Genomic DNA, 27,550 nt, shown 5'->3' with positions numbered 1-27,550 from the left:
AAATTAGAACACTCCCTAACACCATACAAAAATAAACTCAAAATGGATTAAAGAACTAAATGTAAGACAGGACACTATAAAACTCTTAGAGGAAACATAGGAAGAATACTCTTTGACATAAATCACAGCAAGATCTTTTTTGATCCACCTCCTAGAATAATGGAAATAAACAAATGGGACCTAATGAAACTTCAAAGCTTTTGCACAGCAAAGGAAACCACAAACAAGACGAAAAACAACCCTCAGAATGGGAGAAAATATTTGCAAATTAATCAACGGACGAAGGATTAATCTCCAAAATATATAAACAGCTCATGCAGCTCAATATTAAAAAAACAAACACCCCAATCCAAAAATGGGCAGAAGACCTAAATAGACATTTCTTCAAAGAAGACATACAGATGGCCAAGAAGCACATGAAAAGCTGCTCAACATCACTAATTATTAGAGAAATGCAAATCAAAACTACAATGAGGTATCACCTCACACCAGTTAGAAGGGGCATCATCAGAAAATCTACAAACAACAAATGCTGGAGAGGGTGTGGGGAAAAGGGCATCCTCTTGCACTGTTGGTGGGAATGTAAATTGATACAACCACTATGGAGAACAGTATGGAGGTTCCTTAAAGAACTAAAACTAGAATTACCATATGATCCAGCAATCCCACTACTGCACATGTACTCAGAGAAAACCATAATTCAAAAAGACACATGCGCCCCAATGTTCATTGCAGCACTATTTACAATAGCCAGGTCATGGAAGCAACCTAAATGCCCATCAACAGATGAATGGATTAAGAATATGTGGTACATATATACAGTGGAATATTACTCAGCCATAAAAAGGAACGAAATTGGGTCATTTGTAGAGACGTGGATGCATCTAGAGACTGTCATACAGAGTGAAGTAAGTCAGAAGGAGAAAACCAAATATCGTGTATTAACGCATATATGTGGAACCTAGAAAAATGGTACAGATGAACCGGTTTGCAGGGCAGAAATTGAGCCACAGATGTAGAGAACAAATGTATGGACGCCAAGGGGGGAAAGCGACGGGGGGTGGGGGTGTGATGAATTGAGCAATTGGGACTGACATGTATACACTGATGTGTATAAAACTGATGACTAATAAGAACCTGCTGTATAAAAAATAAATAAAATAAAATTCCAAAAAAAGAATTAAATACATATGCATATTATTAAAATTATTATTGCCTAATAGTAGAGGAATTTAACCCAGGAGTGGTGGCTTTGGGGCTGTCTCTGGGAGATGGTAGAGTGGAGGGCTGAGAGGGATAATTTTATTTCTTTTATTATATTATTTCCAAGTTGCAAAATTATGCATGAATATTTTTTACCATAAGTGTTCTGTGTGTGTGTCTGTGTGTGTATATTCAAAGATCTTACCTCTTAGGCCATGGAATTGAATACTCTGAAGCAGAAAATCATAAAAGTTAAAGTTAAAATAGCCCTTTTAGGAACGTGACTCTGCTAAATTGCAGAGGGGCCTGAAGTGGACAGACTGGTGTGAGGGAAGCTGGTTAGGAGGTGATTCATTCCACCTATGAGTTCCTAATGTGCTTACGTCCTCATCTCCCATTTGGTACTTAACTCATACTGCCTGGAAATGAGGAGGATCTTGAATGATAAAAAAATAATAATAATAAATACGACCACTCATGCACTCCTCAGTACCAGCATTTGAAGTTTTCACTGTCAAATCTTTGTTCTCTTTCCCTCTCTCTCCCGCCACTTCAGACCTACACTTTCCTTAAAGCCTTATTCACGTCTCATTTCCTATATGAAGCCTATTTCAAGTGTCCTACCCTTCGAGAGTGTTACAAAGACAGAATCTTTACTCTGCACTCAGAAAATAAAAATGAATAGATTTTCTTCTCTGAAGATCATAAATGAGTTTGATAATCATAGCTGAAATTTAAAGAGCAGAGACTGTTCTCTGCAGCACCTCGTATCACATAATCAACAACTGAATCCCTTTCACTTGATATAATTTATCTGTTGGGTCAAATACATGCAGAAATGGTCTTAAAAGAAATCAAGACACCTAAGTGATGTTTTCCCCAAATGACCAGTGCTTGTCTCTCACCTGATTTATGGATTTTCGGCTAGAAATTTGTTTTATTAAAAACTTGGTATCCTCTTGACTTTTGACATAGCCTTTTGTAATACTATACATCAAGCTGAGGCGCTTTTTGATCTGCACATCTACAATATTCATCAGCAGTGGTATTAGTACCTGGAATAACGGAGAGAAAAAAACTGAAAATTTAATGAGGAAAAGCACCCTCTAAGGCAGATGTTCTCAAAGTGTCATTTCTAACAAGCTTGTTAGAAACACAAAGGTGACACCATTGCTGAAACACAAATTCTCAGGCCCCACTCCAGACCTGCTGAATCAGAAACTCTGGGGATGGGCCCCCATATCGGTGCTTTAACAAGTCCTCCAGGTGATTCTATGCACGCTCAAGTTTGAGAGCCACTCTAAAGAAATGAAAGCTCAATGAATAACTGTTCTGTAGCTTTAAGGGGAAATCCCTACCCTGCGCTTTCCCTCATTCTCCATATCACCAGTTTTCAGGGGACAAGAGAGGTCACCCCAATAACTTGGGTGATAGTAACCAACTGAATAAATCTCTCTACACCTCAGTTTCTCCACTTGTAAGATAAGCACCTTAGGGTATCTAAGATCCTCCTTAGCTCTAAATTTCTCAAATCATAAGCTGAGGAAGGAGAGTGCAGTGACTGAGGAGAGTGGGATTTTTAAATATAAACCTCCCTGGGTTCAAATACCAGCTCTGCTACTCACCAGCTCTGTGACCTTGAGCAAGCTACTTAGTGACTCTAAGGACTCAGTGTCCTCATCTGTTCAATGAGGATAATAATACCTAAGTACCAGAATTCCAGTGGAGTGGCCCTCACGAGCAATGCAGTGAATCACAGAGACAGATGCACATCAGAGCACAGGGAGGACGGTGAGGGGCCAGGTAACACAGGAGGAACATGTGACCAGGAAAAGGACATCACAGAGAAGGAGTCACAAGAGCAGAGAAGGGACAGATTTTTTTAAAACTGTTATTCTGGTTGTGAAACTTTGGGCAGAGGGAGAGATATTAAAGAGGTTTTTTATAAAGTTTTATTCCATGATGCACTGGCACCCCCTGGGCCGATCTGAAGTAAAGGTCTCCAATATTCTTCAAAGTTTTCCAATACAGATTTGTTTCTTTTGAAAGCCACACTCTGCTGAGACTGGCTATTAGGACACCTAACTTGATAGAGTGGTGACACCTACTTCACAGGGCTCTTATAACAATTTAACTAGATAATGTAAGTAAAGTGGTCTGCACAGTTCCTTGAACATAGTAACTGTTCAGTAAACAAAAGCTAATCATGACTATATTTACTTAAATACACTCCACTGGGACTTGTCAGAGCATGTTAAACAGAAATAGCAACTAGTTCACACTTTAAATAGGGTTGACTTCCACAATAACACATCTTTAAATCTTTATTTCACTCAGAGAGACTTTTCACAAAGTATTCCTTCTAAAATAATTATTTTACATTCATCTGCATAAGATTCCTGTATAAAAACTGCTTATCTAAGGACACCTCTACCTTCCACATTAAGACTTAGCCTCATTCTACATATCCTCATTTCTAGAGGCGTTTGTATTTTGGTGGGTTATACCTTATGTCGACACTTTGCTCTAAACTCAGCTCATAGGGAAAAAATCATAAATAAATTGTGCATACAACTCTGTAGAGTCATCCTTATGAACACTAAAGTTTGGTAACATTAATAAAGAATCAAGGAAGGAACAAAAAAAGGAAGTCAACAAGCACAAGTCTGGGCATTCAGACGATTTTGCCTTTAAGATCACTATAAAATTGCTTGGAGAACGGGGACTAGATGGAGGATTCTAATGTATGCCTTTTGCCGTCAGGGTTTACAGCAATGTTTTTTCATATTAAGCCTCTATAACTTCAATACATACTAAAAGACTTATTTGATGTAATAAGAATTAAGCAACTCAAAAATATGGAGTGGCAAGTGAAATCATCTAGAGCACCCAAGTTAAAAGCTTATATAGGGCTTCCCTGGTGGCGCAGTGGTTGAGAGTCCGCCTGCCGATGCAGGGGACATGGGTTCGTGCCCCGGTCTGGGAAGCTCCCACATGCCGCGGAGCGGCTGGGCCCGTGAGCCATGGCTGCTGAGCCTGCGCGTCCGGAGCCTGTGCTCCGCAACGGTAGAGGCCACAACAGTGAAAGGCCCGCGTACTGAAAAAAAAAAAAAAAAAAGCTTATATAACGCAACTGCATTGGAAAGAGAAAGGAGGCTTAAGAACGGAGACTGAAAATCTGAAGATCTACCTTCAGAATCAAAACCAGAGCCACGAAAAGAAGAAATGGTCATTGTTAAGGAGATTGAAGGCCACAGTAAAACTGAACTTCATAGGCAGTGGGCTATGTAAGTAGCGTGGGCTCTAGGGTAAATATTTTTATGCTTCTGCACAGTTAGGGCTTTATGAGCAAATTTTACTAAAACTTGGAGAACTTGTTTCTGGGTAATCCTGCTGCAGGGGCACCACTGTTTTCATTTATTCATTCAATACATAACTTATTAAGTACTAACTATATACTAGGTACCATTCTGGAGCCACAGGTTACATCAGTGACCAAAACAAAGATCCCTACCTTGTGGAAAGCACATATAACATACAGTAAAAAAGTGATAAGTGCTACGCAGAAAAATTAAAATTTAAACAAGTGGAGGGGGATCAGAGAGATGGGTGGAACACGCTGGGAGTATGGAGGGCAGGTTGCCATTTTACGTAGCGTAAAAGAAGGTCAGGGAAGACCTTCTCCATGAGAAGGTGAGATTTGAGCAATGACTTGAAGGGACTGAGAGAGTGAACCATGCAGATACCTTTAAAGAGAGGGTTCCAGGAGAAAAGACAGCTCCCTCCCTCATTTCTTTCAAAATAGTGAGGTTTCTTAATTCATTTGACAAATAGTATAGGAAAAAAAAAAGTATTTTAAAATTTGAAGTTTTACCTTGATAAGAGGAATAAATCTAATTATTCTGAAATAACCTATTATTACTGTAAACTGAATAAGAACCAAGTGGTCTGGTCTCAATCTGACAAAGTATATACAAAATATATCAACGATTCCAATAAGCACGATACAAAATTCCAAAGTATTCCAATGTTGATGAAAATATCTGCTTTTCAAAATTGTTATCTGTTTAGAAAACATATAGAATGTACATCATTTCATAGCACTATACAATGATATGGGGAGGGGATTCTTTAAAATTAACAGTTAAATCCTCAACTACAAATGAGTTATATTCCAAAAGTTGGGTTTTAAGTCATTCATTTGAAATTCAAAAAAATCCTACATCAAAAATTATAATTTGATTACAAATATACATAATCTATTATGAAGCTGTAATGCCAAAGAAAAGCAATGAAAAGTACTAAACAGATTCATTGCAATACTATTAATTATAATTAAAGTATGAAAATGTAATGCTGATAAATCATCTTTGAAGCATTTATCCTAAAAAGTAGTTCTCATCTTATGACAAGTAACTAGCAAACCATTTTGGTTTTATTCACTTATTTATTCTTTGAATCATTACAGGGAGTATTTGAGGGAAACAGCAAATGTCTAGATTTTCAATTCTTTTTTGCCTGATCTTTGAGATTCTCTCCACTTTTATACTTCTCTTATCTGATATCCAAGACTAACTGTTTTACTGATTTCATTATTAAACTCAGAAAATTCAAAAAGATTACTAAAATTCCAGGATCCTATCAACTGCTACAGCAAAAGGCTTCTAGTATCAATTATTTCCAAAAAATGACAAAAATAGATTCAAATTATCTAAACTATTCTTTTTATAGGATACATTTCTATTTTAAACAGTACCTTCAATGCTGATTCTAACAGATATAAATATACAAAATAGTAGTTTACTAATATCAGTGCTGACACATTTAATTCTCTTGCCATTGGCCATAGATGCATTATCATAGGATAAATGTACATTATCCGTATAATATGTCCTGCATATTCAAATTCTTCTGAAAATACAATGTGATATATAAAAATCAGAAATTTATTATTCCTGAAAAAAAAGAGATCAAATAAAATGTCAGATCACTTTAAAGGTATAACAATTAAAATCTGAAGTTCATTTGTTTAAATAAATATTAACATTAATTTGAAGAAAGATACAAATAATATGAAACAATAGCTAAGCAAAAATCTAAACCATACTTTCTAGACATAAAAATCATAAGGGAAAAAGATAAAAATATGGCTCTTGGTAATCTAGATCAGGGCTGAGGAGCTTTTTTTTAAAGTTAACGTCTTATGCTTATTATTCACCCAGGTAGAAGAAACATTTTCATTAACCTCTGCCAAAACATTAGGTACTGTAAATACATATTCATTTGGGAGGGTGGCTTTTGGGGGTGTGTGTTTTTCTTCCAGTTTTCTTAAGATATAATTGACATACAGCACTGTATAAATTTTAAGGTATACAACATAGTGGTTTGGCTTACATACATCACAAACTGATCATCACGGTAAGTGTAGTGAACATCCATTATCTCATAGAGATGCAACATTAAACAGAAAATTTCTCCTTGTGATGAGAACCCTTAGGACTTACTCCCTTAACAGCTTTCATATGTAACATGCAGCAGTGTTAACTATATTCATCATGGTGTAATACATTACCTCCCTAGTACTTATTTATCTGACAAATGGAAATTGTACCTGGTGACTGTTTTCATCCACTTCCCCCTCTCCCACCCCCCACCTCTGGTAACCACAAATCTGATCTTTTTTTTCTATGGATTTGTTTGTTGGTTTGTTTTTGAAGTATGATTGACCTAGAACACTATGTTAGGTCCTGTTACACAACACACTGATTCAATATTTCTAGACCTTTTAAAATGATAACCACAGTAAGTCTAGTTATGATATGTCACCATACAAAGATACTACATAGTTACTAACTATATTGCCCACACTGTACATTTCATACTGGTTACTCATTTATTTTGCAACTGGAAGCTTGTACATTTTAATTTCCCTCACTATTTCTTTCCTCCCCCGACCCCTCCCTTCTGGACACTACCTGTTTGTTCTCTGTATCTATGACTCTGTTTCTCTTTTGTTACGTTTATTCATTTGTTTTGTTTTTTTAGAACCCACATATAAGTGAAATCATACAGTAATTGACTTTCTCTGTCTGACTTACTTCATTTAGCATAATACCATCTAAGTCCATCCACATGGCAAATGGCAAGATTTCATTCTTTTCTAGGGCTGAGTAATATTCCATTATATATATGGAATATATACATACATATTGAACCATCCTTGCATCCTTGGGACAAATCCCACTTGATCATGGTGTATGATCCTTTCAATGTATTGCTGAATTTGGTTTGCTAATATTTTGTTGAGGATTTTTGCATCTATTGATATGCTCATCAGTGATATTGGCCTGTAATTTCCTTTTTTTGTGATATCTTTGCCTGGTTTTGGTATCAGGGTAATGCTGGCTTTATAGAATGATTTCAGAAGCGTTCCTTCCTCTGCAATTTTTTGGAATAATTTGATAAGGACATATGTGTTAACTCTTCTCTAAATGTTTGGTAGAATTCATCTGTGAAGCCATCTGGTCCTGGAATTTTGTTTGTTGGGAGTTTTTAAATTACTGATTCAATTTCAGTACTGGTAATTGGTCTGTTCATATTTTCTACTTCTTCCTGCTACAGTCTTGGGAGATTGTACCTTTCTAAGAATTTGTCCATTTCTTCTATCTTATTGGCATATAACTGTAGTACTCTCTTGTGATCCTTTGTATCTCAGTGATTTCAGTTGTAACTTCTTTTTCATCTGATTTTATTGATTTGGGCCCTCTCTTTTGCTTGGTGAGTTGGGCTGAAGGTTTATCAATTCAATCAAAGAACCAGCTCTTAGTTTCATTTATCTATTCTATTGTTTTTTAGTCTCTCTTTCACTTATTTCTGCTCTGATATTTATGATTTCTTCCTTTCTATTAACTAAGGGCTTTGTTTGTTCTTCTTTTTCTAGCTCTTTTAGGTGTAAGGTTGGATTGTCTGTTTGAGATTTGTCTGGAGAGCATTTTCTAAAATCAAGGCTAATCACACATAGGAACAATGCAAAAATTCATACATCAAAAGCAAGAAACAAATTAATTTTGAGAAAAACATCAACACTGCTTAAAATTAGGAACAGAATGAAATATTCTATTCAATATTACTATGACATTTAAAAAATTTTTTTCTATTCATCTAAAGTAGAAGCTGACAAAAAGAGGTTACTTGGATATATGTCAAGATCCTAGGGTTTTAAATTTTTATATTTTTCTGTAAACTTAATCAATGGAAGAAAGTAAAAAATTATCATAATTTGTTACGAAAAGCAGGTTAACACCCACTTAAAATTTATTAGCATTAATGGTCCCAGTATTTTCTCATTTGACATCTTTTTTTTTTTTTGCAGTACGCGGGCCTCTCACTGTTGTGGCCTCTCCCGTTGTGGAGCACAGGCTCCGGATGCGCAGGCTCAGCAGCCATGGCTGATGGGCCCAGCCGCTCCACGGCATGTGGGATCTTCCTGGACCAGGGCACAAACCCATGTCCCCTGCATCGGCAGGCTGACTCTCAACCACTGCACCACTAGGGAAGCCCTGACATCTTTTGTTAGTAGAAAAACCTTGTCTTTCTGCTCTAAAAAGTATATAAGCTCACAACTTACATAACAAAACAAAGAGTCTACACAAGTTAAGAAAAATCTGTATCTTGCGTTATTTTGGACGTTGTTTATAATTATTATTAAGGCCATGCTGTGTTTTTCCTAATTATAGACATCAACAGAACTATCCCATGGCACATGAAATTAAGTTGAGAGCTAGATCTAGTCTTTGAGTTTGCTATTTCTCACCCCTGCTCATCCCAGAAGAATATGAAAGAAGTCCAACATGTAATGTGACCCTAAGACATGGTAATTCAAACTTGAAGAATCCAAATATGACCATCCTTTTCATCTTTTTTCTACCCACTCTCTAATAGAGGTGCCAATGAAATTGGTAAAACAGAATGGAGAAAGAGAAGCAAGAACTTTGTTCCTTCCGCACTCAATCAATAAGACTTGGGTTTTTTTTTTTTTTTTAGGGAAGATCAAAGTAATCTATTCTGACAATGTAGAAAAGGTCATATTTTCAAGTACATTGCTATTACAGGTTCACAGTACTTACCCATATAGAGAAAGAGGTGTCTTATCTTCATGATATTCCAAGAAAGTTAATATGTTTTTAAACTTCATAAGCCAACTTCTAGCTCTTACATAAGTTGAAACATCATAAATACTCATGAATCTAATAGAGAAAAATATACATATGTGTTATAATGAAAAGCAAGTGCTATACCTTTGGGTAATATAAAACAGAAAGTTATACTAAACATAAATGTAATATGGGTTTATTAAATATGCCTCTGTATCCATCCACCTACCCACCCATGGTCATAGAACAGAAACATTTTTAGTGGGAGACTCCTGCTGTCCATGTTCCTGGAACTATCTGTGACCTGAGGTAGAACATAATTAAAACTTCAGAATCCAACTCTTTGGGGTTTAGAATCAAGCTTCCTTTTGTCATGCCTTGACTAGCCCAAGATTCTCCAAGGCCCTGAAGTCTCTGTCCTTCCCAAACTTTATTTAGGAATTGATGCTACATCTCCCAGATATATTACCAGGCTGCTGAAATGTTAACTATCACCCAGACAGAATCTCCTATCACTGTTGCCCCATAGGTTTGTCTTAGACCATCCATTATCTAATGTTTCAGGACTGTAACCAGGTATCAATATATCTCTAAGATACTGAGCTTTCCCATCATATTAATTGCATCTATCAGTTCCATGGGTTGGATCAATTCCTCCAGATCCTATGATCCTATTCCACCCCAGAGAGCAGTTTAATGTCAGGCTCCAGGCCTCCTTACTTCCCCTATGCAGTAATTTAGTAAATATGATATAAAGACGAAATAATTATCACCATAATTAAAACTATATGGGTTCTTTTTCATGGCTCCCCTTGTCTCTCATATAATTGCTCTGTAGTCAAATCTTCCTCCAGAAACTCCCAATGTCATCAAAGTTATGAATTTTCAGGGAGAAAAGTATAAACAAGAAAAATAGGAAGTAAAATAGAAAAGTAAAGTAAAGTAAAATAGGAAGTAGATGGATGGATGGATGGATGGACGGACAGATAGATAAGATAAAAAGATTGATCAATCTGGACACTGAACTCTCAGTTTCTTCATTCTCTATCACATACCCATTCAATTTTGGAAATATCAGTTAAAGAAGTATTACACTTACTTTCCTTGGATGTGGCAATAGCTTTTGGTTGCACCAATTAATGTCCGGGCTGCCTCTACACTGAGGACTCCGTCATTACACTGTTTTTCAAAGCTACTCTAAACATACAATTTTAAATAAAAATTACAAAGGACGAAAACATTAATGTAATGTACTCTGCTTGACCTTTACATACCCCTCACTATTATTATTGAACTCAATATATGAAAATATACTATTCAAAAACTTCTAGAGCAAGAAATAAATTTCATTCAATTTAAATATTTACAGAATATTCCATTTTTGCAAAGTACTCTCTCAGGAAACTCAAAATCTATACAACTCAAAGAGTTTACTTCAGATGTTCAACATCACTAATTATTAGAGAAATGCAAATCTAAACCACAATGAAGTATCCCCTTGTACTGGTCAGAATGGCTATCATCAAAAAGGCTACAAGGGGCTTCCCTGGTGGCGCAGTGGTTGAGAGTCTGCCTGCCGATGCAGGGGACACGGGTTCATGCCCCGGTCCGGGAAGATCCCACATGCCGCGGAGCGGCTGGGCCCGTGAGCCATGGCCGCTGAGCCTGCGTGTCTGAAGCCTGTGCTCCGCAACGGGAGAGGCCACAACAGTGAGAGGCCCGCGTACCGCAAAAAAAAAAAAAAAAAGGCTACAAATAATAAATGCTGGAGAGAGTGTGGAGAAAACAGAATCCTTGTACACTGTTGGTAGGAAATGTAAACTGGTGCATCCACTAGGGAGAACAGTATGAGGTTCCTTAAAAAACTAAAAATAGAGCTACCATATTATCTAACAATTCTACTTCTGGGTATATATCCAAAAAAAAAAAAACCCCAAAACTCTAATTCAAAAAGATACATGCACCTCAACGTTCATAGCAGCACTATTTACAATAGCCAAGACATAGAAACAACCCAAGTGCCCATCAACAGATAACTGGCTTAAGAAGATGTGGCATATATATATATATATATATATATATATATATATATGAATATTACTCAGCCATAAAAAAGAATGAAATATGCCATTTGCAGCAACATGGATGGACCTAGAGATTACCATACTAAGTGAAGTAAGTCAGACAAAGACAAATATTATATCACTTATATATGGAATCTAAAAAATAATACAAATGAGTCTATACACAAAATGGAAACAGACTCACAGACATAGAAAACAAACTTATGGTTACCAAAAAGGAAAGGTGGGGAGGACAAATTAGGGATATGGGATTAACAGATACAAACTACTATACATAAAATATACACAATAAGGATTTACTGTATAGCAAAGGGAATTATAGTTAACATCTTATAATAACCTACAATGGAATATAATCTGAAAAAAACCAAACTGAATCACTATGCTGTATGCCTGAAACTAACACAATATTGTAAATCAAATATATTTCAATTTTTTTAGAAAAGATAACATGGAGTGGGTCGTTACATGGGATTGTTCGTTTAAAAAGTAAATGTGGGGGCTTCCCTGGTGGTGCAGTGGTTGAGAGTCCGCCTGCTGATGCAGGGGACACGGGTTCATGCCCTGGTCCAGGAAGATCCCACATGCCGCGGAGCGGCTGGGCCCGTGAGCCATGGCCGCTGAGCCTGCGCGTCCGGAGCCTGTGCTCCGCAATGGGAGAGGCCACAACAGTGAGAGGCCCATGTACCGCAAAAAAAAAAAAAAAAAAAAGTAAATGTGGTAGGTCATTAGAACAATGGTCCCGATGTAGCATGCCTTTCCCATGCCTCTTTGTAACTAACACTGCTGCTCCTTCCTTCAAAGGTGGGGTCTTCACTCATTGAATCTGGGCTAGCTTTGTGATTTACTTTAATAGAACAGGGGTAAAAGTGATGTTATTCAATTTCCAGAGCCTAGGAGATACAGAGGGCTTGCAGCTTGTCCTCTCACCCTGTTGGAACCCAAAGACCACCATGTAGTAAAGAAGCCCAGTTCACTCTACTGGAAGATAGGAAGTCATGTGGAGGAGAACCAAAGTGCCTTTAGTCTACCCTCTCAAGCAGACTAAAGGCTTTCTCAGACTCATATTGTCTGACATGTGGCCTGTATGAAAAGGAATTGCAGAGTAGAGTGGACTACAATGCGACTCACTGAAAACACATGAGTTTTTAAGGAAACTGTATCAGATTGGACTAAATAAGGCAGTACGAGTTCTAAATAAATAGGAATTTCCATTTCTACTGGCAGAAATCAGTCTGAGAAGGTTACTCAGCCACAAACATGGATTATTTCCTATGAAAATGTAGAGAATGGGGAGAACTGGGACATATGCCCATCTGGATTTCAGAATTGCCAAGGACCAGTGATTAATCAGTGCTTCCTGTTCTTCCCCTTCTTGAACAGAGGTGTCTGTTGATCACCACTGAATGTTGTGGGTGGAGGTGGGGTAGACAGATAACTTCTCTTTTTAGTCCACAGGTCTCTGGATCAAGAGGAATCATACTTAAGGAGATACAACCAAGAAGCCTCAGCAGACCTAGACTAAATGCACATCATGAGATACTGGACTTTGAATCTGATACCATAATAGGATGAAGGCTTGCCAGGGTTCGGGGCGGGCGTGCAGTGTCTTAGAAAAAGATGAGTGTGTTTTGCTTCGTAGGAGGGGTAAAAATATTTGTGGCCAGTGAGTGGAACATTTAAATATGGTCACAAATTCTTTGCATCTCTTACCATCGCGAGGTTGAATCTACTGTCCCAAGCCTCAAATTAAAGTGGCTTCGTTCCCAAGTCTGGTAGTAGGGTACTGACTCTTGGCTGTATGCCTCAGGTTACTTCTATGTGGCCTCTCATTCTTCAGAGGCTAGGCCAGCTTCCTCACATGACAATCTCAGGGTGGTATTCAAAGTGGAAGAAGGGGGAAATTGCAAATCTCCTCAAGGCCTAGGCTCCAATACATGCCCAAAGTCCTTTTGCTACATTGTACTGGTCAAAACAAATCACAAGAATGCCCAAATTTAATGGTGGAGAGGGATATAGACACCACCTCTTAATAGGAGGTCTTACAAGGAATTTGTGACCATACTTTACCTCTCTGGGTAAGAGCCTTTCAAATTCTGAGAACATTTTAAATTAAGTACAGAAATGTTTTTAAAATGAAAATATAGTGTTAATATTTTTGTATTAAGAAGAAATATGTTCTTCAACAGAAAAAATAAAAGGAGGAATTTATAGATTAAAAGAGACAAAGTACATATTCATTCATTGCAATACGTGATTTTACTGAAATGCAATTTAAAAATATAAACTGTGAAAATACACATTGATCACATTTATGAGATAATTGGAAATTTGATCATTGACCCAATATTTGATGTTATTAAGGAATTATTAATTTTTAGGTGCAATATTAGTATTTTACTATGTTTTTAAAAAGACCAAATTTTAAAAAGACTAAATTTTAAAAATTTAGAGATACATACTGAAATATTTGCAGATGAAATGATATAATATCTGGGATTTGTTTCTAAATAATATGGAAGATGGAGGAGTGAATCAGGGTGCAGATGGGGCACAGTTGGTCATGTGTGGATGGTTTTTAAGGCTGAGTGATGGGTACTTGGGAGTTCATTACATTATTTTATCTACCTTTGTATATTTTAGAAATTCTTCATAATAATAAGTTCTAAAATGAAAGTAAAAAAGAAGGACTCTGAGCATAACGAGTATTTTATATACTTGTAAAATTGAATAAAATTTGTACTATTAGAATAAAACCCCAATTTTAAATGTGCAATTTGATAAGTTGATTTAAACTTGATTTTACCTAGTAATCTTCCTACGTTTATAACATTTAAATATTAAATTGTAAATATTTTAAGAGAATTTTGCTTCATTAGATTTATTTTAACTCATTAGATTTACAAGAGTTAAATAAGCACTTGAGAGAATATTGTATAAGAGGAACTCAAATATGTTAAATTTATAAAAGCAGTTTCAAATATTTGAAGAATTTTAATTAAGTACATAAATGGCACCAAACATTATTCAAAGACTCCCCAAAAGTGAACTGATAAAATTAGCTAGACTTAGAAATAGAATAACATTTGTGACTTGAATTTAAATCCTAAGAGATTTCTTTTATTTTTTAACTTTCATAAATCAAACATAAATTTTAACAACCAATCAAAAGATGAAAATATATCTTCTAGTCACCTGAAAACCATACGTAAGAATTAAAAGCATTGCAAGAATAATAAATAAATAAAAAGCAGATTATGTGAAGGGTACCAACCATTTGTATTATAGCTACATGCAATCTGGCCTCTTCTATTAAAACTTCATCTGTTGGGGACTCCTCCTTCACTTTTTTATCACATGAAACATGAGGAAACTGAACAGTATCAGACTAAGTTTAAAAACACACAGAGATAAAGTTACAAATAAGTAAAAATGATTAGGAGCTGTCAAATACTTTGCTCAACCAAGATTCCAATAACTCAAATCAGAATCGCTAAAATGAAGGGGTGTATAAGTGAAAAACGTTCTCCATATTAGAAATGTTGCTTTCAATTGTGGCGAAGTAACTATTCACTTGGGGAGATTTAGAAGCCAAATTCTTCCCCAAGCTAGTTGTATGCTTTACTGCTCTCTGGAGCAGCCTATGTTTTCTGCTTTTGATAGTACTTATACAGGGAGAGATCTCTCACTTCCTCAACCAGTTGGAAACATCACCCTGGCAGAGGCCATTCATAGTTACTCAATCAGCCAGTTTGTAAAAACACCAGTTCTCCTGTATTTGGCAAATAAGGCTAGATCACCAACACCTTCTCTTTAGAGACAGAATTCAAACTATTTTGCCAATATAGCAAAGCTAGTAAATGTATCTCCCTTCAGTATCCTGACATACAACTAGCAGAATCAAGTTTTTTATAATAAACTAAAGAAAGAGGCAGGCCAGAAAGGGAAAGGACTATTTTTTGCCAGGTATCAACTCACAGGAATGATGTATTCAATCTTTGTTTTTTCTTCTACTAAGGTCCAGTTAACATTTGTCAAAATTTTTTCTGTTTTAAATAAAGTTATTCTGTTCTGTATTATCTTCTGGATGTGCTTAATGGCATTTTGCATGGCCATTTGTCTTGGAAGGGAGATGGCACACAAACCTGTGACAAAGAAAAGGAAGGGCCTTAATAAAATACAGTGAAGATTGCACAGGGAAGAGAAATGTTGCATAATGTAGTGAAATCTTGGCATCACTTGCATAGCCAAACCAGAGTACTTAGAGCAAGGACAACTATTTGTCCAAAATTTTCCAGAAAATTACCCAACAATCCATTTCCTTTTGGCTGTACAGCTCAACTTTTTCTGACTCAAGTGCTAAAGAATGTCTTCTTAGTTTCTTTTTGTTCCCTATAGCTAGATACATGACTCACTATTTAAAGGCATCCAATCAGTATTTCTCCAAGTATTGAAAGCTACCTGTGTCTACAGGTAAAGGAGCTGCCTATTAAATTATGCAAATTCCTGAGCTTTACGCCATGTCTGGAGAATCAGAGTGGCCTGGGAATTTGCATTTTAACAACTTCTCCAACTGATTCTTATACATAATAAAATTTAATGGCCACTGCAATAGAGATCCCTCAAATTTAACATCTCTATTTCCTGGCCAGCAAATCTACATGTCCAAAACTTGTAGCAGTTTGTATCATCTTGAAGTATCAATTTGAAGTTTTAGATATGAGGCTTGCTTACCAAAAAGAAGAATTTAATTAGTGAGTGAGCTTAGTCTACTCATTCAGAATTCCATCTCAATAAAACTGTTCTCAGTAAACAACAAGGTTCTATTGTATAGCACAGGGAAATATATTCAATATCCTGTGATAAACCATAATGGAATAGAAGATAAAAAAAGAATGTATACATATGTATAACTGAATCACTGCTGTACAGCAGAAACTAACAAAACATTGTAAATCAACTACACGTCAATTAAATAGATAAATAAATAAATAATAAAACTGTTCTCTCTGCATAATTGCATATGAGATGTCTCATAAAGAGTTTTAAATGTTTCTAAATGTTTCAGTTTAACTTTATTGCATTCTCTACAGGACACTGTGGTGGCTGTATTTCAAATTTTCAGGGATTCAAAAAGGTTTGTAACCATATCCCTCTCAGTTCTCTATGGTCCAGAGCAAAGATGCATCTGACTGCCATGCTAAAGAGTTAGAACGTGTCAGCTTTGGATTTAAAATTTCCATGGCTGAGAGCACACAAGGAGAAAGTTTATTCATTTGCCTAATTACATCCCACCCATTAGGATGGAGCAACGGCCACTTTCCGGTTGCTCTGGGGAAACATGGGTATAAGTGGACCACTCGATGGCACCAGTACATTTGAACAAACTCCTGTGTTTAAGATGATCCTGGAAGAATATGAGGATAGATCTCTCTCTCTCTTTTTTTTTTTAAATATTATTGAAGTAGAGTTCATTTCCAATGTTGTGTTTAATTCCTGCAGTACACCAAAGTGACTCAGTGAGATATATATATATCTATATATAGATATCTATATATAGATATATAGATATGTGTGTGTATATATATATATGTGTGTGTATATATATATATGTGTGTATATATATATATTCTTCATATTCTTTTCCATTATGGTTTATCACAGGATACTGAATATAGTTCCCTGTGTATACAGTAGGACCTTGTTGTTTATCCATCCTATATGTAATGGATTGCATCTGCTAATCCCAAACTCCCAGTCCTCTCCCCTACTCCCTTCCCCCTTGGCAACCACAGGTCTGTTCTCTATATCTGTCAATCTGTTTTTGTTTTGTAGATATGTTCATTTGTGTCATATTTTAGATTCCACATATAAGTGATAGCATATGGAATTTGTCTTTCTCCTTCTGACTTACTTCGCTTAGTATGATAATCTCTAGGTCCAGAGGATGAGTCTCTTAAAAGCATTAGACCAGACGGAAGAAGTTGGTCTGAAACTCTTCCTGATAAAACTCAATTTTGTCAATTACCTGTTAACTTGCGAGTGTTTCTAGAAAGGATGAGCATTGATTCTGAGGATAAAGTACTTGCCATACATGTTTGTTTCACAATGAAAATTCTGAGGTTCAGTTAATACAATAAAAAAAATTGTATGGGAAGAAAAGGAGAAGAAAAAAATATTTCCATGATAGTAAAACCTCTTGCTTTTGTCTTTGTGATTATCAGAGTAAGAGCAATCTCAAGAAAGCAAGCATGGGAGAAAACTAGATGTTATATCATAAGCAAAGAGAGCAGAGTGGGTCTGCCCTGAAAGTCAAAGAAAACTGGTGGGAAGGGAGGTGTGAGCAAACCTTCACGGACCGAGTTAACTTTACTCATGCTCCAGGGTAGGCTTTTGCTGATCCAAGCTCTACTTTCCACTGCAAACAAGAGCAAACACATAACGTGGGGAGAAGGAGAGCTGCCAAAAATCTGCCCCATTTACTAGTCCTATTTGCATATTGGGGCCATGGACTTTGAGGTAAGCTACCACAGGAAGTTCTGCAATAGTGTAGATGGGGCACCGTTTCAGGAGTGGGCAGAACTGTGAAAAGACACAAGCAGAGGGGCTAAATTCACCAGGCTACTTCCCTGTTTATAAGAACTCTCCTTCAACATTACCCTTCCTTGACCTCTCACCAGTTCCACGCTTTCCAAGAAACCTTCTGATTACTAATTTGATTTATCAAGGAGATTGGTATTTAGAGGTGAATACCCTGAATAATGATCACAATTATTTCTGACATAGAAAGAAATCACCCTCATTATAAATTAATAAATTGATTTTCTGCTGCATCTGTATTCTCCCGTGAGTGCGATACATGTAAATTTCCAGCCTTTTGATTAAGTCTAGATACCCTGACAAAATCAGGTCTCTGCACCAGCAAAGCTGAGGACCAGGCCACAGGACACTGGGGGATACTAAGGCCTTACTCTAAAACTTTGTGTAATCCCACCCTGCCCTTTCTCTCCCCCTTGACTCCACTACCACTGATTATCTTACCCTGATTTCTCTACTGATCATCAGTCTATTTGTGATTTTATTATATTTAGTTATTTTATTATCAACAGCTTCAATTTTTTTCTAGAAATAGGCAACTGTGGCAGAGCCTGCTGACTGCTCCCAATATTCATTCTTCCCTTCTTCCTTTAACAATAGAATCTCTGAGTTTTGGCTAAGCACATGGCCAGTCAGTTAAGATAATATTCCCCAGCTTCCTTTGCCCACGTGTGCCCATGTGACTAAGTTCTGGCCAATGGACTGTGAGTGGTAATGATATGTAAACTTCTGGATTGTGCCCTTAAAAGGAAGCTGCTTACCCTCCATTAACACCATCACCACCACCATCACCCCCACCCGATCTTCCCTTTCTAGTTGATTGGATTGACGATACAGTGGCAGTGAGCCAGCATCTACCCTGCAGACAAGAGCAACACCCTGGGAAGCTGAGGATCAACAAAGGAGAAGGATCTGAGTGAGATCTTTGGACAACCTTGTGGAACAGAACCATCCCACTTCTCTGGACTTTCTGGTGGAGGGGAAAAAAACAAACAAACAAAAAAAAACTTTGTCTTGTTTAAGCCACGGTTAATGTGGTTTCTGTTAAACTGGCTGAATCAATATCCCAATTCATACATCATCTATAAATAGGGAGTGAATGAAAATGAGTGATTTCATAATCAATTCCTTGAGCCCCATAAGAAATGTCTCCACCACCCCCCAACAATAATCTCTTTGCATTACTCTCCCCAATTAATTAGACTTTACCTAATGTCCTGGCTGAATAAGTCATCATGTATGAATTTATTCCCATAGTCATTAATGATATTACTTGTATATACAGTATAAACTGAAAAACAAAACACAGAGAGTCAAAACATTAATAAGTTCTCCAAAGGGAATCATTGTTCAATTAACCACCAACAAAATTCTACCTTAATCCACATTTTAAAATCCTGCCTCTGATAAGAAGAGGCAAAAGGGTTATTTTGTGGACACTGCTTGAATATAATCCACTGGGGTAGAAATCAGTTCTCAATCAGAGTAAGAAAAGAAAATAGATTTTGTAGTTTCTGGGAGGGATAAGGACACTGAGAGAGGAGCTCTCCATGGTTGCTGCCATCAACAGTGGCCATGCAAAGCCTGAAAAGCCAGCACGGTGGTTGATTCTCAGACGTTGCTGTGGAACCTGCGAGGCTGGGGAGCAACCCCGGCAATGGCAGGCAGTGGTGATAGGGAAGTGCACCTGCCACAAGCATTTACTACAGCCATACGAGAAGCTCTGAAGAAGCAGACAGGAACTGTGCTGGGGTCAGGAGAGGCACCATGCAGAAGCAGAAGCAGAACCACATTTGTAGGTCTTGGCTCTGCCATTTACTAGCCATGTAATTTGAGGCCAGTTTACCACTCTGAGTCTCAAGGTCCTTTACCGAAAAACGGAGTTAATAGCAGTATGTCTTCAGAGAGTATTTCCCAAATGACTGATCACAATAAGCACCTGAAATGCTTCTTAAAGACACTGACTCCCCGGCTTATTCCCTGCAGATTCTGATTCTGTAGGGCTGGGGTGGCATCAAAGGGATTCTTAACATCAAACAGATTTGGGAAACACTGAAAAATGATACTCAAATGTTAGTTAACATTTCTTTGACTTGGTTTTAGGCCAATTCCTTGCACAAAAGAAAACTGAAGGAGCTCATTATTCTTTTCCTCTGGAACATGGAAGGACCCAAAGTCCCTGCAAAACCACAGGTGTGTTTGAACTCCAAATTAATTCCCGACCATGCCCACAGATATGAAGTGTAAATCCTCAGGAAAGATGGTGAGGACTATGATACTCCATTTCTTAAAAAGCAACATTAAAAATAAACTCTTTCTCTTTGGGGAGTTAGGGTGCCTGAGTTCTTTCACTAACATGCTATTCTCTTTATTTTGGTTCCCCTACATACAAGATAGAGAGGGTGATAGTTGCTCCCCCCAACAAAGATATTTGAAAAATACTGGGCTCTTAGGGTCTTCTAGGACAGGAGTAAAATAGCAAAGAAGAGAAAATTCTGAACTTGAAGTTGGATACTATCAAGAAACTCTGTACATCTACCTCCAGATTAAAGTTCCTTGGGAGGTGGGTAATGTTCTTAATTTACATTATTCAAGTGTTCTCCCTCCCAGGAGCAGGTTTGGGGTTCATCTGACTGGGAAGTGGTGGGGGTGTCCTGGGGATTTCTAGAAACTTCTCACAACTTCTCCAGCTAGCTCACAGAGTACTGTCACGAATGACGAGGTACCCTCACGCTGTCCACAGATGCTCTGGGCTCTCTGGACCTTCCCTGGAGTCTCACCAACGCTGCCACCACCGGACTACCCAGAAATCCACTGGTTGGCCCATGGGGAAAAGGCTTTGAGAGAGAGTAGAAAGGAAACCGAGATTTGTCTTTCACTATGTATAATATAGTCTTCAGCCAAAAATTTTCAAGAAACTAATTTTCTATTTAGCCCTAAAAGACATAAATATGACTAGATCCTGAATTCAAAAATTTACAAAATCTTTCTTTCCTTAGCATATTTAATGAGCATTTCAGTTTTTGCTCTAATAGCTATAGGAATTGGAATGCTCTAGATAAGGAATTATTTTTTTCATACCTTCTGACAGCTCTTGAAAAACAGCATTTATACGTTCAACAACATATGTTGAACATTTACTGAGTGTCAGGTACTTTGCTAAGCATCATTTCGATCCTCCACTGGAAACTGAAGTGCCACAAGTCTGGGGAACTTACCCAAGGCCACTCAGCCTGTCTGGTGCAGCCAGGGTTCGATCCCAAGTGCACCCAACTCCCACATCTGGAACTGTTATTTGATTTTTGGTCCCTTTCACACTGTCAACATAAATGAACTTTCCCCCAAAAGTTCCTTCCTACTTAGAAGATTGCATTCTTCAAGCCTAATTTTTCAAATGGTTAGCTTTATTATTGGGTACTATGCCAAGTGCTACAAAACAAAAATGAGTAAGTATGAATAATCATGGGATATGATTTTTCTTACCAGCTGTGGTGACTCTACTTTTTGTTCAGCCAGATTATGAACATCTGGAGCCAAGAGTAAGCTAAAAACTCCTTTAATTCCAGACCATGCTATAACAATGCCCCATCTCCAGTTATACTCATAATTTGAATGCCTCAGAATAGGGCTCACTAATACAACAGTAAGTAACCTGTGGAGAGAAAAACGTTTATTTTTATATCACATCTTATGTATTAATGTTATTTATGGATGATACTAGCTAGTAAATACTAAATTTCATGTAAAAATTTTTCAGAAAAGAGAAGACGATCCAGTTTATCCATAGGTTGTTCAAACTTTCTGAGACTAACCAAACTTATGATCTAAATTTTGCATATAATACTCAAATCTTGAAAAATAATGCTAGAAATTCTATACAAATATAAGAAATTATCACTAACACTAGGGTGTAGTGTTTAGGATCTTGGTAGTAAATTCCTGCAGGGAAACTTCTTCAAATGACATTAACAAGCTCCCTGGAAGGCCACGACTAGATGCAGAAATTAGACCACAAGGACCTTGTAGATCATGATGAAAAAGTAAAATTATTGTAGACACTTTAATAAATTCAGCTCAACCAAATTTTTCTTGAGCTTCCACAAGAATCATACACTAAACACCATGTAAATAATTTCAGTGTGTGCCTCCTTTCTCTACAGGTCATTTTGTTATAGGATCCTATGCCAAAATCTAGATTCTATCTACAGCGGACTTGCACCAAAAAAATATCAGTACTGTCCTTCAAGTGGAATTTCAGCAGAAATATAATTGACATGTTCTCAGCCTCAAAAAAGATACTGTGTATCAGTCACTTAACCGGGAATTTCGTATGACAATTTAGAGAATTCCTGTCATTGAGAAACAGAAAATCTACAATTTGCCATCTATAATATATATAATTAATTTGGGCAAACTCCTCCACCTTGCATTTAAAGATTTTTGCAAAGTAATTCTTATCAACCTTTTCAGCCTTACTAAATGATCTGTCTCTAAAATACCACTGACTCCAGCCAAAACAGAACAATTTATGTCATTTCCTGATTATCAAAAACAGGGAGGCAGTATAGCAAAGGCTCTGGAGTCAGTCTACCTGGGTTCAAATTTAGATGTCTTTTACTATGTAACCTTAGGCAAGTTATTTAACCTCTCCAAGCCTCAATTTCTTCATCTGCAAAATGGAGAAATAATAGTCATTGAACTTGCCTCAAAGGACTCTTATGAAGATTCAATAAAATGAGGCAACATTCACAGGGCTTAGCATGATGTTTAGAATGTGGTCAGCACTTAACACACGTTAGCAATGATTATGACGTCCAGGCCTTTGTTTGGCTCATCATCTCTGAAACATTTTTCTCAACAAGTCTCTTATGGAAAGTCTACCCATACTTTCAGGGCCTCTTAGGATGACTCCCTCCACTAAAGTCTCTCCTCTAGTGAGGTGGAACCATAAGTTCACAAAAGATCTCTGGCACTCACTAGCCATTTGACATTGGGCAAGGCACCTTGCCTTTTCTGGACAGTTTTTTTTTTTTTTTGGTTGCACAGGCATGTGAACTCAGTTGCAGCATGCATGCGGGATCTAGTTCCCCGACCAGGGATGGAACCCCGGCCTCCTGCATTGGGAGTGCAGAGTCTTACCCACTGGACCACCAGCAAAATCCCTTGGACAGTTTTTTTATCTATAAAATGGAGATAATAATTCTTATCTCCCAGTGTCATTATGCAGACAAAATGAGATAATGGATGTGTGCAAAAAGCCATGTATCTTTCTGCATACACTGAGACCAACCTCACCTTGCACTTGTGCTCCTGTGGTGGAAAGAAACATAAATTGTACACCCACCCTTCTGTGTGACAGTGCCTATCCGAGTTGCCTGCAGTGCCTTCAGAGTCAGCAGAAGCAATGTTTCATGAGAACATCTTATAAAGTAAGCTCACTCAGCCAGGCCTAACCTGAGTGGAAATGACAATACTTTCAGAGACACTGTCACGAATTCTTATGGAAGACACAACTGCCACGTGTGGGCAATGTCACTCAAGAAATAGCATGCTCTTGGGAGTCAAGTTTAAATCCCAACTCTGTCCTCACAATCTGGGTGACTCCAGGCAAGTTTTTCACCTCTCGGGGGCTTCATCTGTGAAATGATGCAGAAACACCTACCACATAGAGTTGCATTAATACTAATGGCATAATGTACATGGTTAATGTTTAACAAATGGCTTTATCATAGTTATGATGATAATAAATGATGATGAAAGTCAACAAAATGTTAGGAGCTATTAATCTGGTCCAGTGGTGCTCAAACTTGTAACAAGCATGTTGAAACAGTTTCCTGGATCTCAACTTCAGAGATTCAATTCAGTAGAATGGGATGGGCCCATGAATTTGCATTTCTGTCAAGCTCATGGGTTATGCTGATGCTGTTGTTCTGCGCCTTCTCATTTTACAATGAAAACTTGAAGAGTAAATAGACTTCCCCTCAGTTGTGCAGCAAGCTATTGTCAGGACCTTGACAACAATACAGGTTTCCTGACTGCATGTCCACAGGTCTTTTTGCTATAACCCACTTCTTCTCAATTCTAATTCTGGGCTTGAGAACCTAAGTCTAGTAAGCAAACTTTAAATTATAATTCTTACCTTACAAAATTCACTGTTGCAAATAAGATGAGCATGAAAACTAAAGTGTGAAACTGTAAATACTTGATTTCTCCACATCCAATGACAATGCCAAAGAAAGTGTATATTAAATGTTGGTATACAGATGAAAACATCATTAGAAACCTAGGATAAATGGAAAGGAAATCACATTTTAAGGGATGTGTTTTTTAAATCTACACGTCTAGCCTCACCCCCAGAGATTCCTACTGCAAGACCAGAGCACAGTGCTTAGGGCATGGAGCTCTTCTGGTTCCATGTGGTAACACACCTGGGTCTGGGCCAGGTCTGACTTCCATGAGCAGATCTCAAGTCCTGCCTCTTCTTGGTCCCCTCTATTCAGACCTTCCCTTTCAGAGGACTGGGTGACTGTGTCTGTCCCACAAACCAGTCTCCCTATGGGTAGGTCTCAAGATCTACACTGGGAAAGAAGCATTAGGAAGCCTCGTTTTAGCTGCAGATATAAACCATGTTCTCTGATACAGCATTACTCCAATCAAGCAGATAGTCCAATTCTCTATCCGATTCCTGTCTCTTGATTCAATTGATTCAGAACTCCTAGAAGAAAAGGGTATGAGCGGGACCTCAAACCCCAAAGCTTAGTTTTATAAAAATTCAGAAATGATGGAATAACTGACTGAGTAGAATACGTTTTAAAATGTCTCCACAGGACCTTAAAAAATGCCTTACATATAGTTAAGATCCCAATAAACATATAATCATTTACACTTATTATTAGTTTCTTACATAAACATGTCCACCACTTAACATGAGTGTCTTCTAGAAGGGACTTATTTTCATAGCCCCAAACCTAGGATACAATGTCCAGGCCACAGGAGATATTAAGAGAGGATTGGTTGAGTAGCTAAATGAATATACAATTGAACGAATAAAATGAGTAATTTATAATGATGCTGACAGACAGCATGACTGAGCTCAGAAAACTGTCCAAATACAGACAAAAAGTACGTGTCCCAAGAACTAGTTATTCCTAAGCTTCTGGCTTTTAAAAACCAGTAAAGTATCATTCATATATACACAAAACTAGAATAAGTTACAGGTGCCATTTTTTTTTTTTTTTTGCCAAGTAGAGTTATAAAAAAAAAAAAGTACCGTCTTCTATGAGTGGAATTTCATGAGAGAAATTACATATTAAACACCAAAAAAGTAGGAAGAACGTAATTTCAGAACAAAGAATAGTCCTTTATATTAAAGCAATGAATCTTCATAGGAAAACTCAGGATAATGCTTATTTTTCTCATTTCAACATTTGCTTTCATCCAATGTGAGAATTTCTACACTAGACTATGATTTGGTGTGAGATAATTCTGAAACAATTCTATAATTTAGCGCAGTCGCTCAGAGAACAGCTAACTCATTTGTCTGAAAAGACAAATGGCTTTCCCTCTGTCCACAGATATGACACCAGATGTAAAGGCTAGATAAGAGTTTGCTGGTGTTGCATCTTTCTGCTACTTTTCTTTTCCAGCTCTTCCCATACTTGGATACTGTCATTCAGGTACGTTATGAAGGAAACAAAGGAATAAAGTATTTTTTAAACTTCCCACAATTCAAAGTAAATTTTTATCAAAGAGTTATGTATAGAAAGTACTATGATCTCTGAGCCACTGATACATTATTCATAATAGGAATACCAATTAATGTCAATAATTGTTGGTAGCTTAAGTTCTTTTCAAATATAACTGGCAGTAAAATTTAAAATTAGAACATAGAAAAAAGTTATAAAAAAACTTTAGTAGTGTTCATTAAGCCAGGACCACTTAAGCACTAAATTTCTATGAGATCTATATCAAGTACACAATAGACTTACTTAGTAATTATTAACTCGATCCTCGGTTTAAAGCTTAAGGAATCTAAATTTAGTCCTACAGAGACTAAAGCAACCATACCTGACATTCCCAAAAATTCCCCTGGGGAGAAAAAAATGAATAAAATTAGTTGCATTCAAATCTGTACACTGAGCTACTTTATCTTGAGTGAAGAATTGTTGGGAAACTTAAAAGGGTAGTAGTATTTCTTGGAAAGTTGCTTAAAGGGACTGGCCTAATCCTTAGGATGAGGAGTTGACAAACTCTTTCTGTTAAGGATCATATGGTAAATATTTAGTCTTTGTGGACCATATGGTCCCAGTCGTAACTACTCAACTCAGCTGTTCTAGTGCATAAGCAGCCGTAGATAATACGTAACTAATGAGTGCCCAATAAATAATAGACACTGAAATTTGAATTGTACATAATTTTTGCATGCTGCAAAATATTCTTCTTTGGGGGTTTTTTGAAACCATTTTAAAATGTAAAAACCATTCTTAGCTCATGGGCTATACAAAAAATAGGCATATTTGGCCCACAGGCTATAGTTTGCCAACCCCTGCCATAGACCATCCTTGAGGATAGAGCTAATGAAAAGTAAGTTTAACAACCTCTGCCCAGCACCTCAAGGACACTGTGCTGCATGTCCTAGGGGTTGTGGTCCAAGCTCAGTGCTTCCTTGGTGACTGCAGGTCCTGAAGCCTATGGTTCTTTTGCATGATACAGGCTCCCCTAAAACTGTAATTCTCTGGGCTCTAAACAAATGTGTAACTGTAGTCTGAGGCAGGTAAACCAACTATGAAGAATGTTTGAACACCATAAATACCAACAGTCCTAGCTGCAGAACCTTCAAATAGCACATTACAAATGTCAGATGGAAGGGAAAGTATGTGCAAGGTAGGAGTGGAAGCCCTTTGGAGCAAGGCAGAGCTAGTTGCCCTGGGAATGTGAGCTCCCCTTTCTCCATTAGTGTCCCTGCATCTGTAAAGTGGGTGTAAAAGAATAATGCCTCACAGAGTTGTTGTGAGGATAAAATTAGATAACATGAAAAGTGCTTGGCACACTTTTAGAGCATTATTATTATGCTATTAATTATTTTTATATGTTCACCTTACTGCTTAGTAAATTTATACTGTTTATTCATTTGAAGAGGATTTTATTATTCTTTTGGTTTGTCTAATCACTTAAATCCACTTTGGATTTCTTTTAACCTACTTATTTAACTGAATTTAATATAAATAACAAATGGCAATAAAACCAGTGGTGCTGGGAACTGTGACAATAGGGAAACTGTTTCTCAAGGTCTTATTTCCAATTCCCTATGACTCGTAGTATGGGATTTTAAAGCTTATAGTCTTTTTTAGTAACAGTCACTACTTAGAGATAACATTTGCTATGAGGAAACCACTAAGTAACTTTATTTTAAAACTGATATTATTTAGTATAATCCCAATGTTACAAGAACATATGGTGTGAATGCATACATTTAATACATGTATGTACATTTATATGTATTTTTTAAAGATT

General features: G+C 37.1%; 1 protein-coding gene across 4 annotated transcripts in view; it reads right to left on the bottom strand.

Annotated features, from left to right (window-relative positions):
- SLC9C2 (solute carrier family 9 member C2 (putative)) overlaps positions 1-27,550 on the bottom strand; it is a 150,877-nt gene that overhangs the window by 45,915 nt on the left and 77,412 nt on the right. For 3 of the 4 annotated variants that reach the window (XM_079945811.1, XM_079945814.1, XM_079945815.1), the window contains one exon: positions 23,976-24,320. In XM_079945811.1, coding sequence (XP_079801937.1) covers positions 24,313-24,320 — 8 coding nt within the window. In that variant the 3' untranslated portion in view covers positions 23,976-24,312. Of the gene's footprint in view, positions 1-2,108; positions 2,259-5,077; positions 5,267-5,959; positions 6,159-9,329; positions 9,450-10,455; positions 10,554-14,714; positions 14,829-15,418; positions 15,586-19,246; positions 19,329-21,520; positions 21,690-23,975; positions 24,321-26,025; positions 26,126-27,550 lie in introns of those variants that run through there. The other variant, XM_079945813.1, reaches the window with a different exon arrangement.

Source organism: Stenella coeruleoalba, assembly GCF_951394435.1.
Source record: "Stenella coeruleoalba genome assembly, chromosome: 1".
Taxonomy (NCBI): domain Eukaryota; kingdom Metazoa; phylum Chordata; class Mammalia; order Artiodactyla; family Delphinidae; genus Stenella; species Stenella coeruleoalba.
This window is presented reverse-complemented; position numbering and strand designations above follow the sequence as displayed.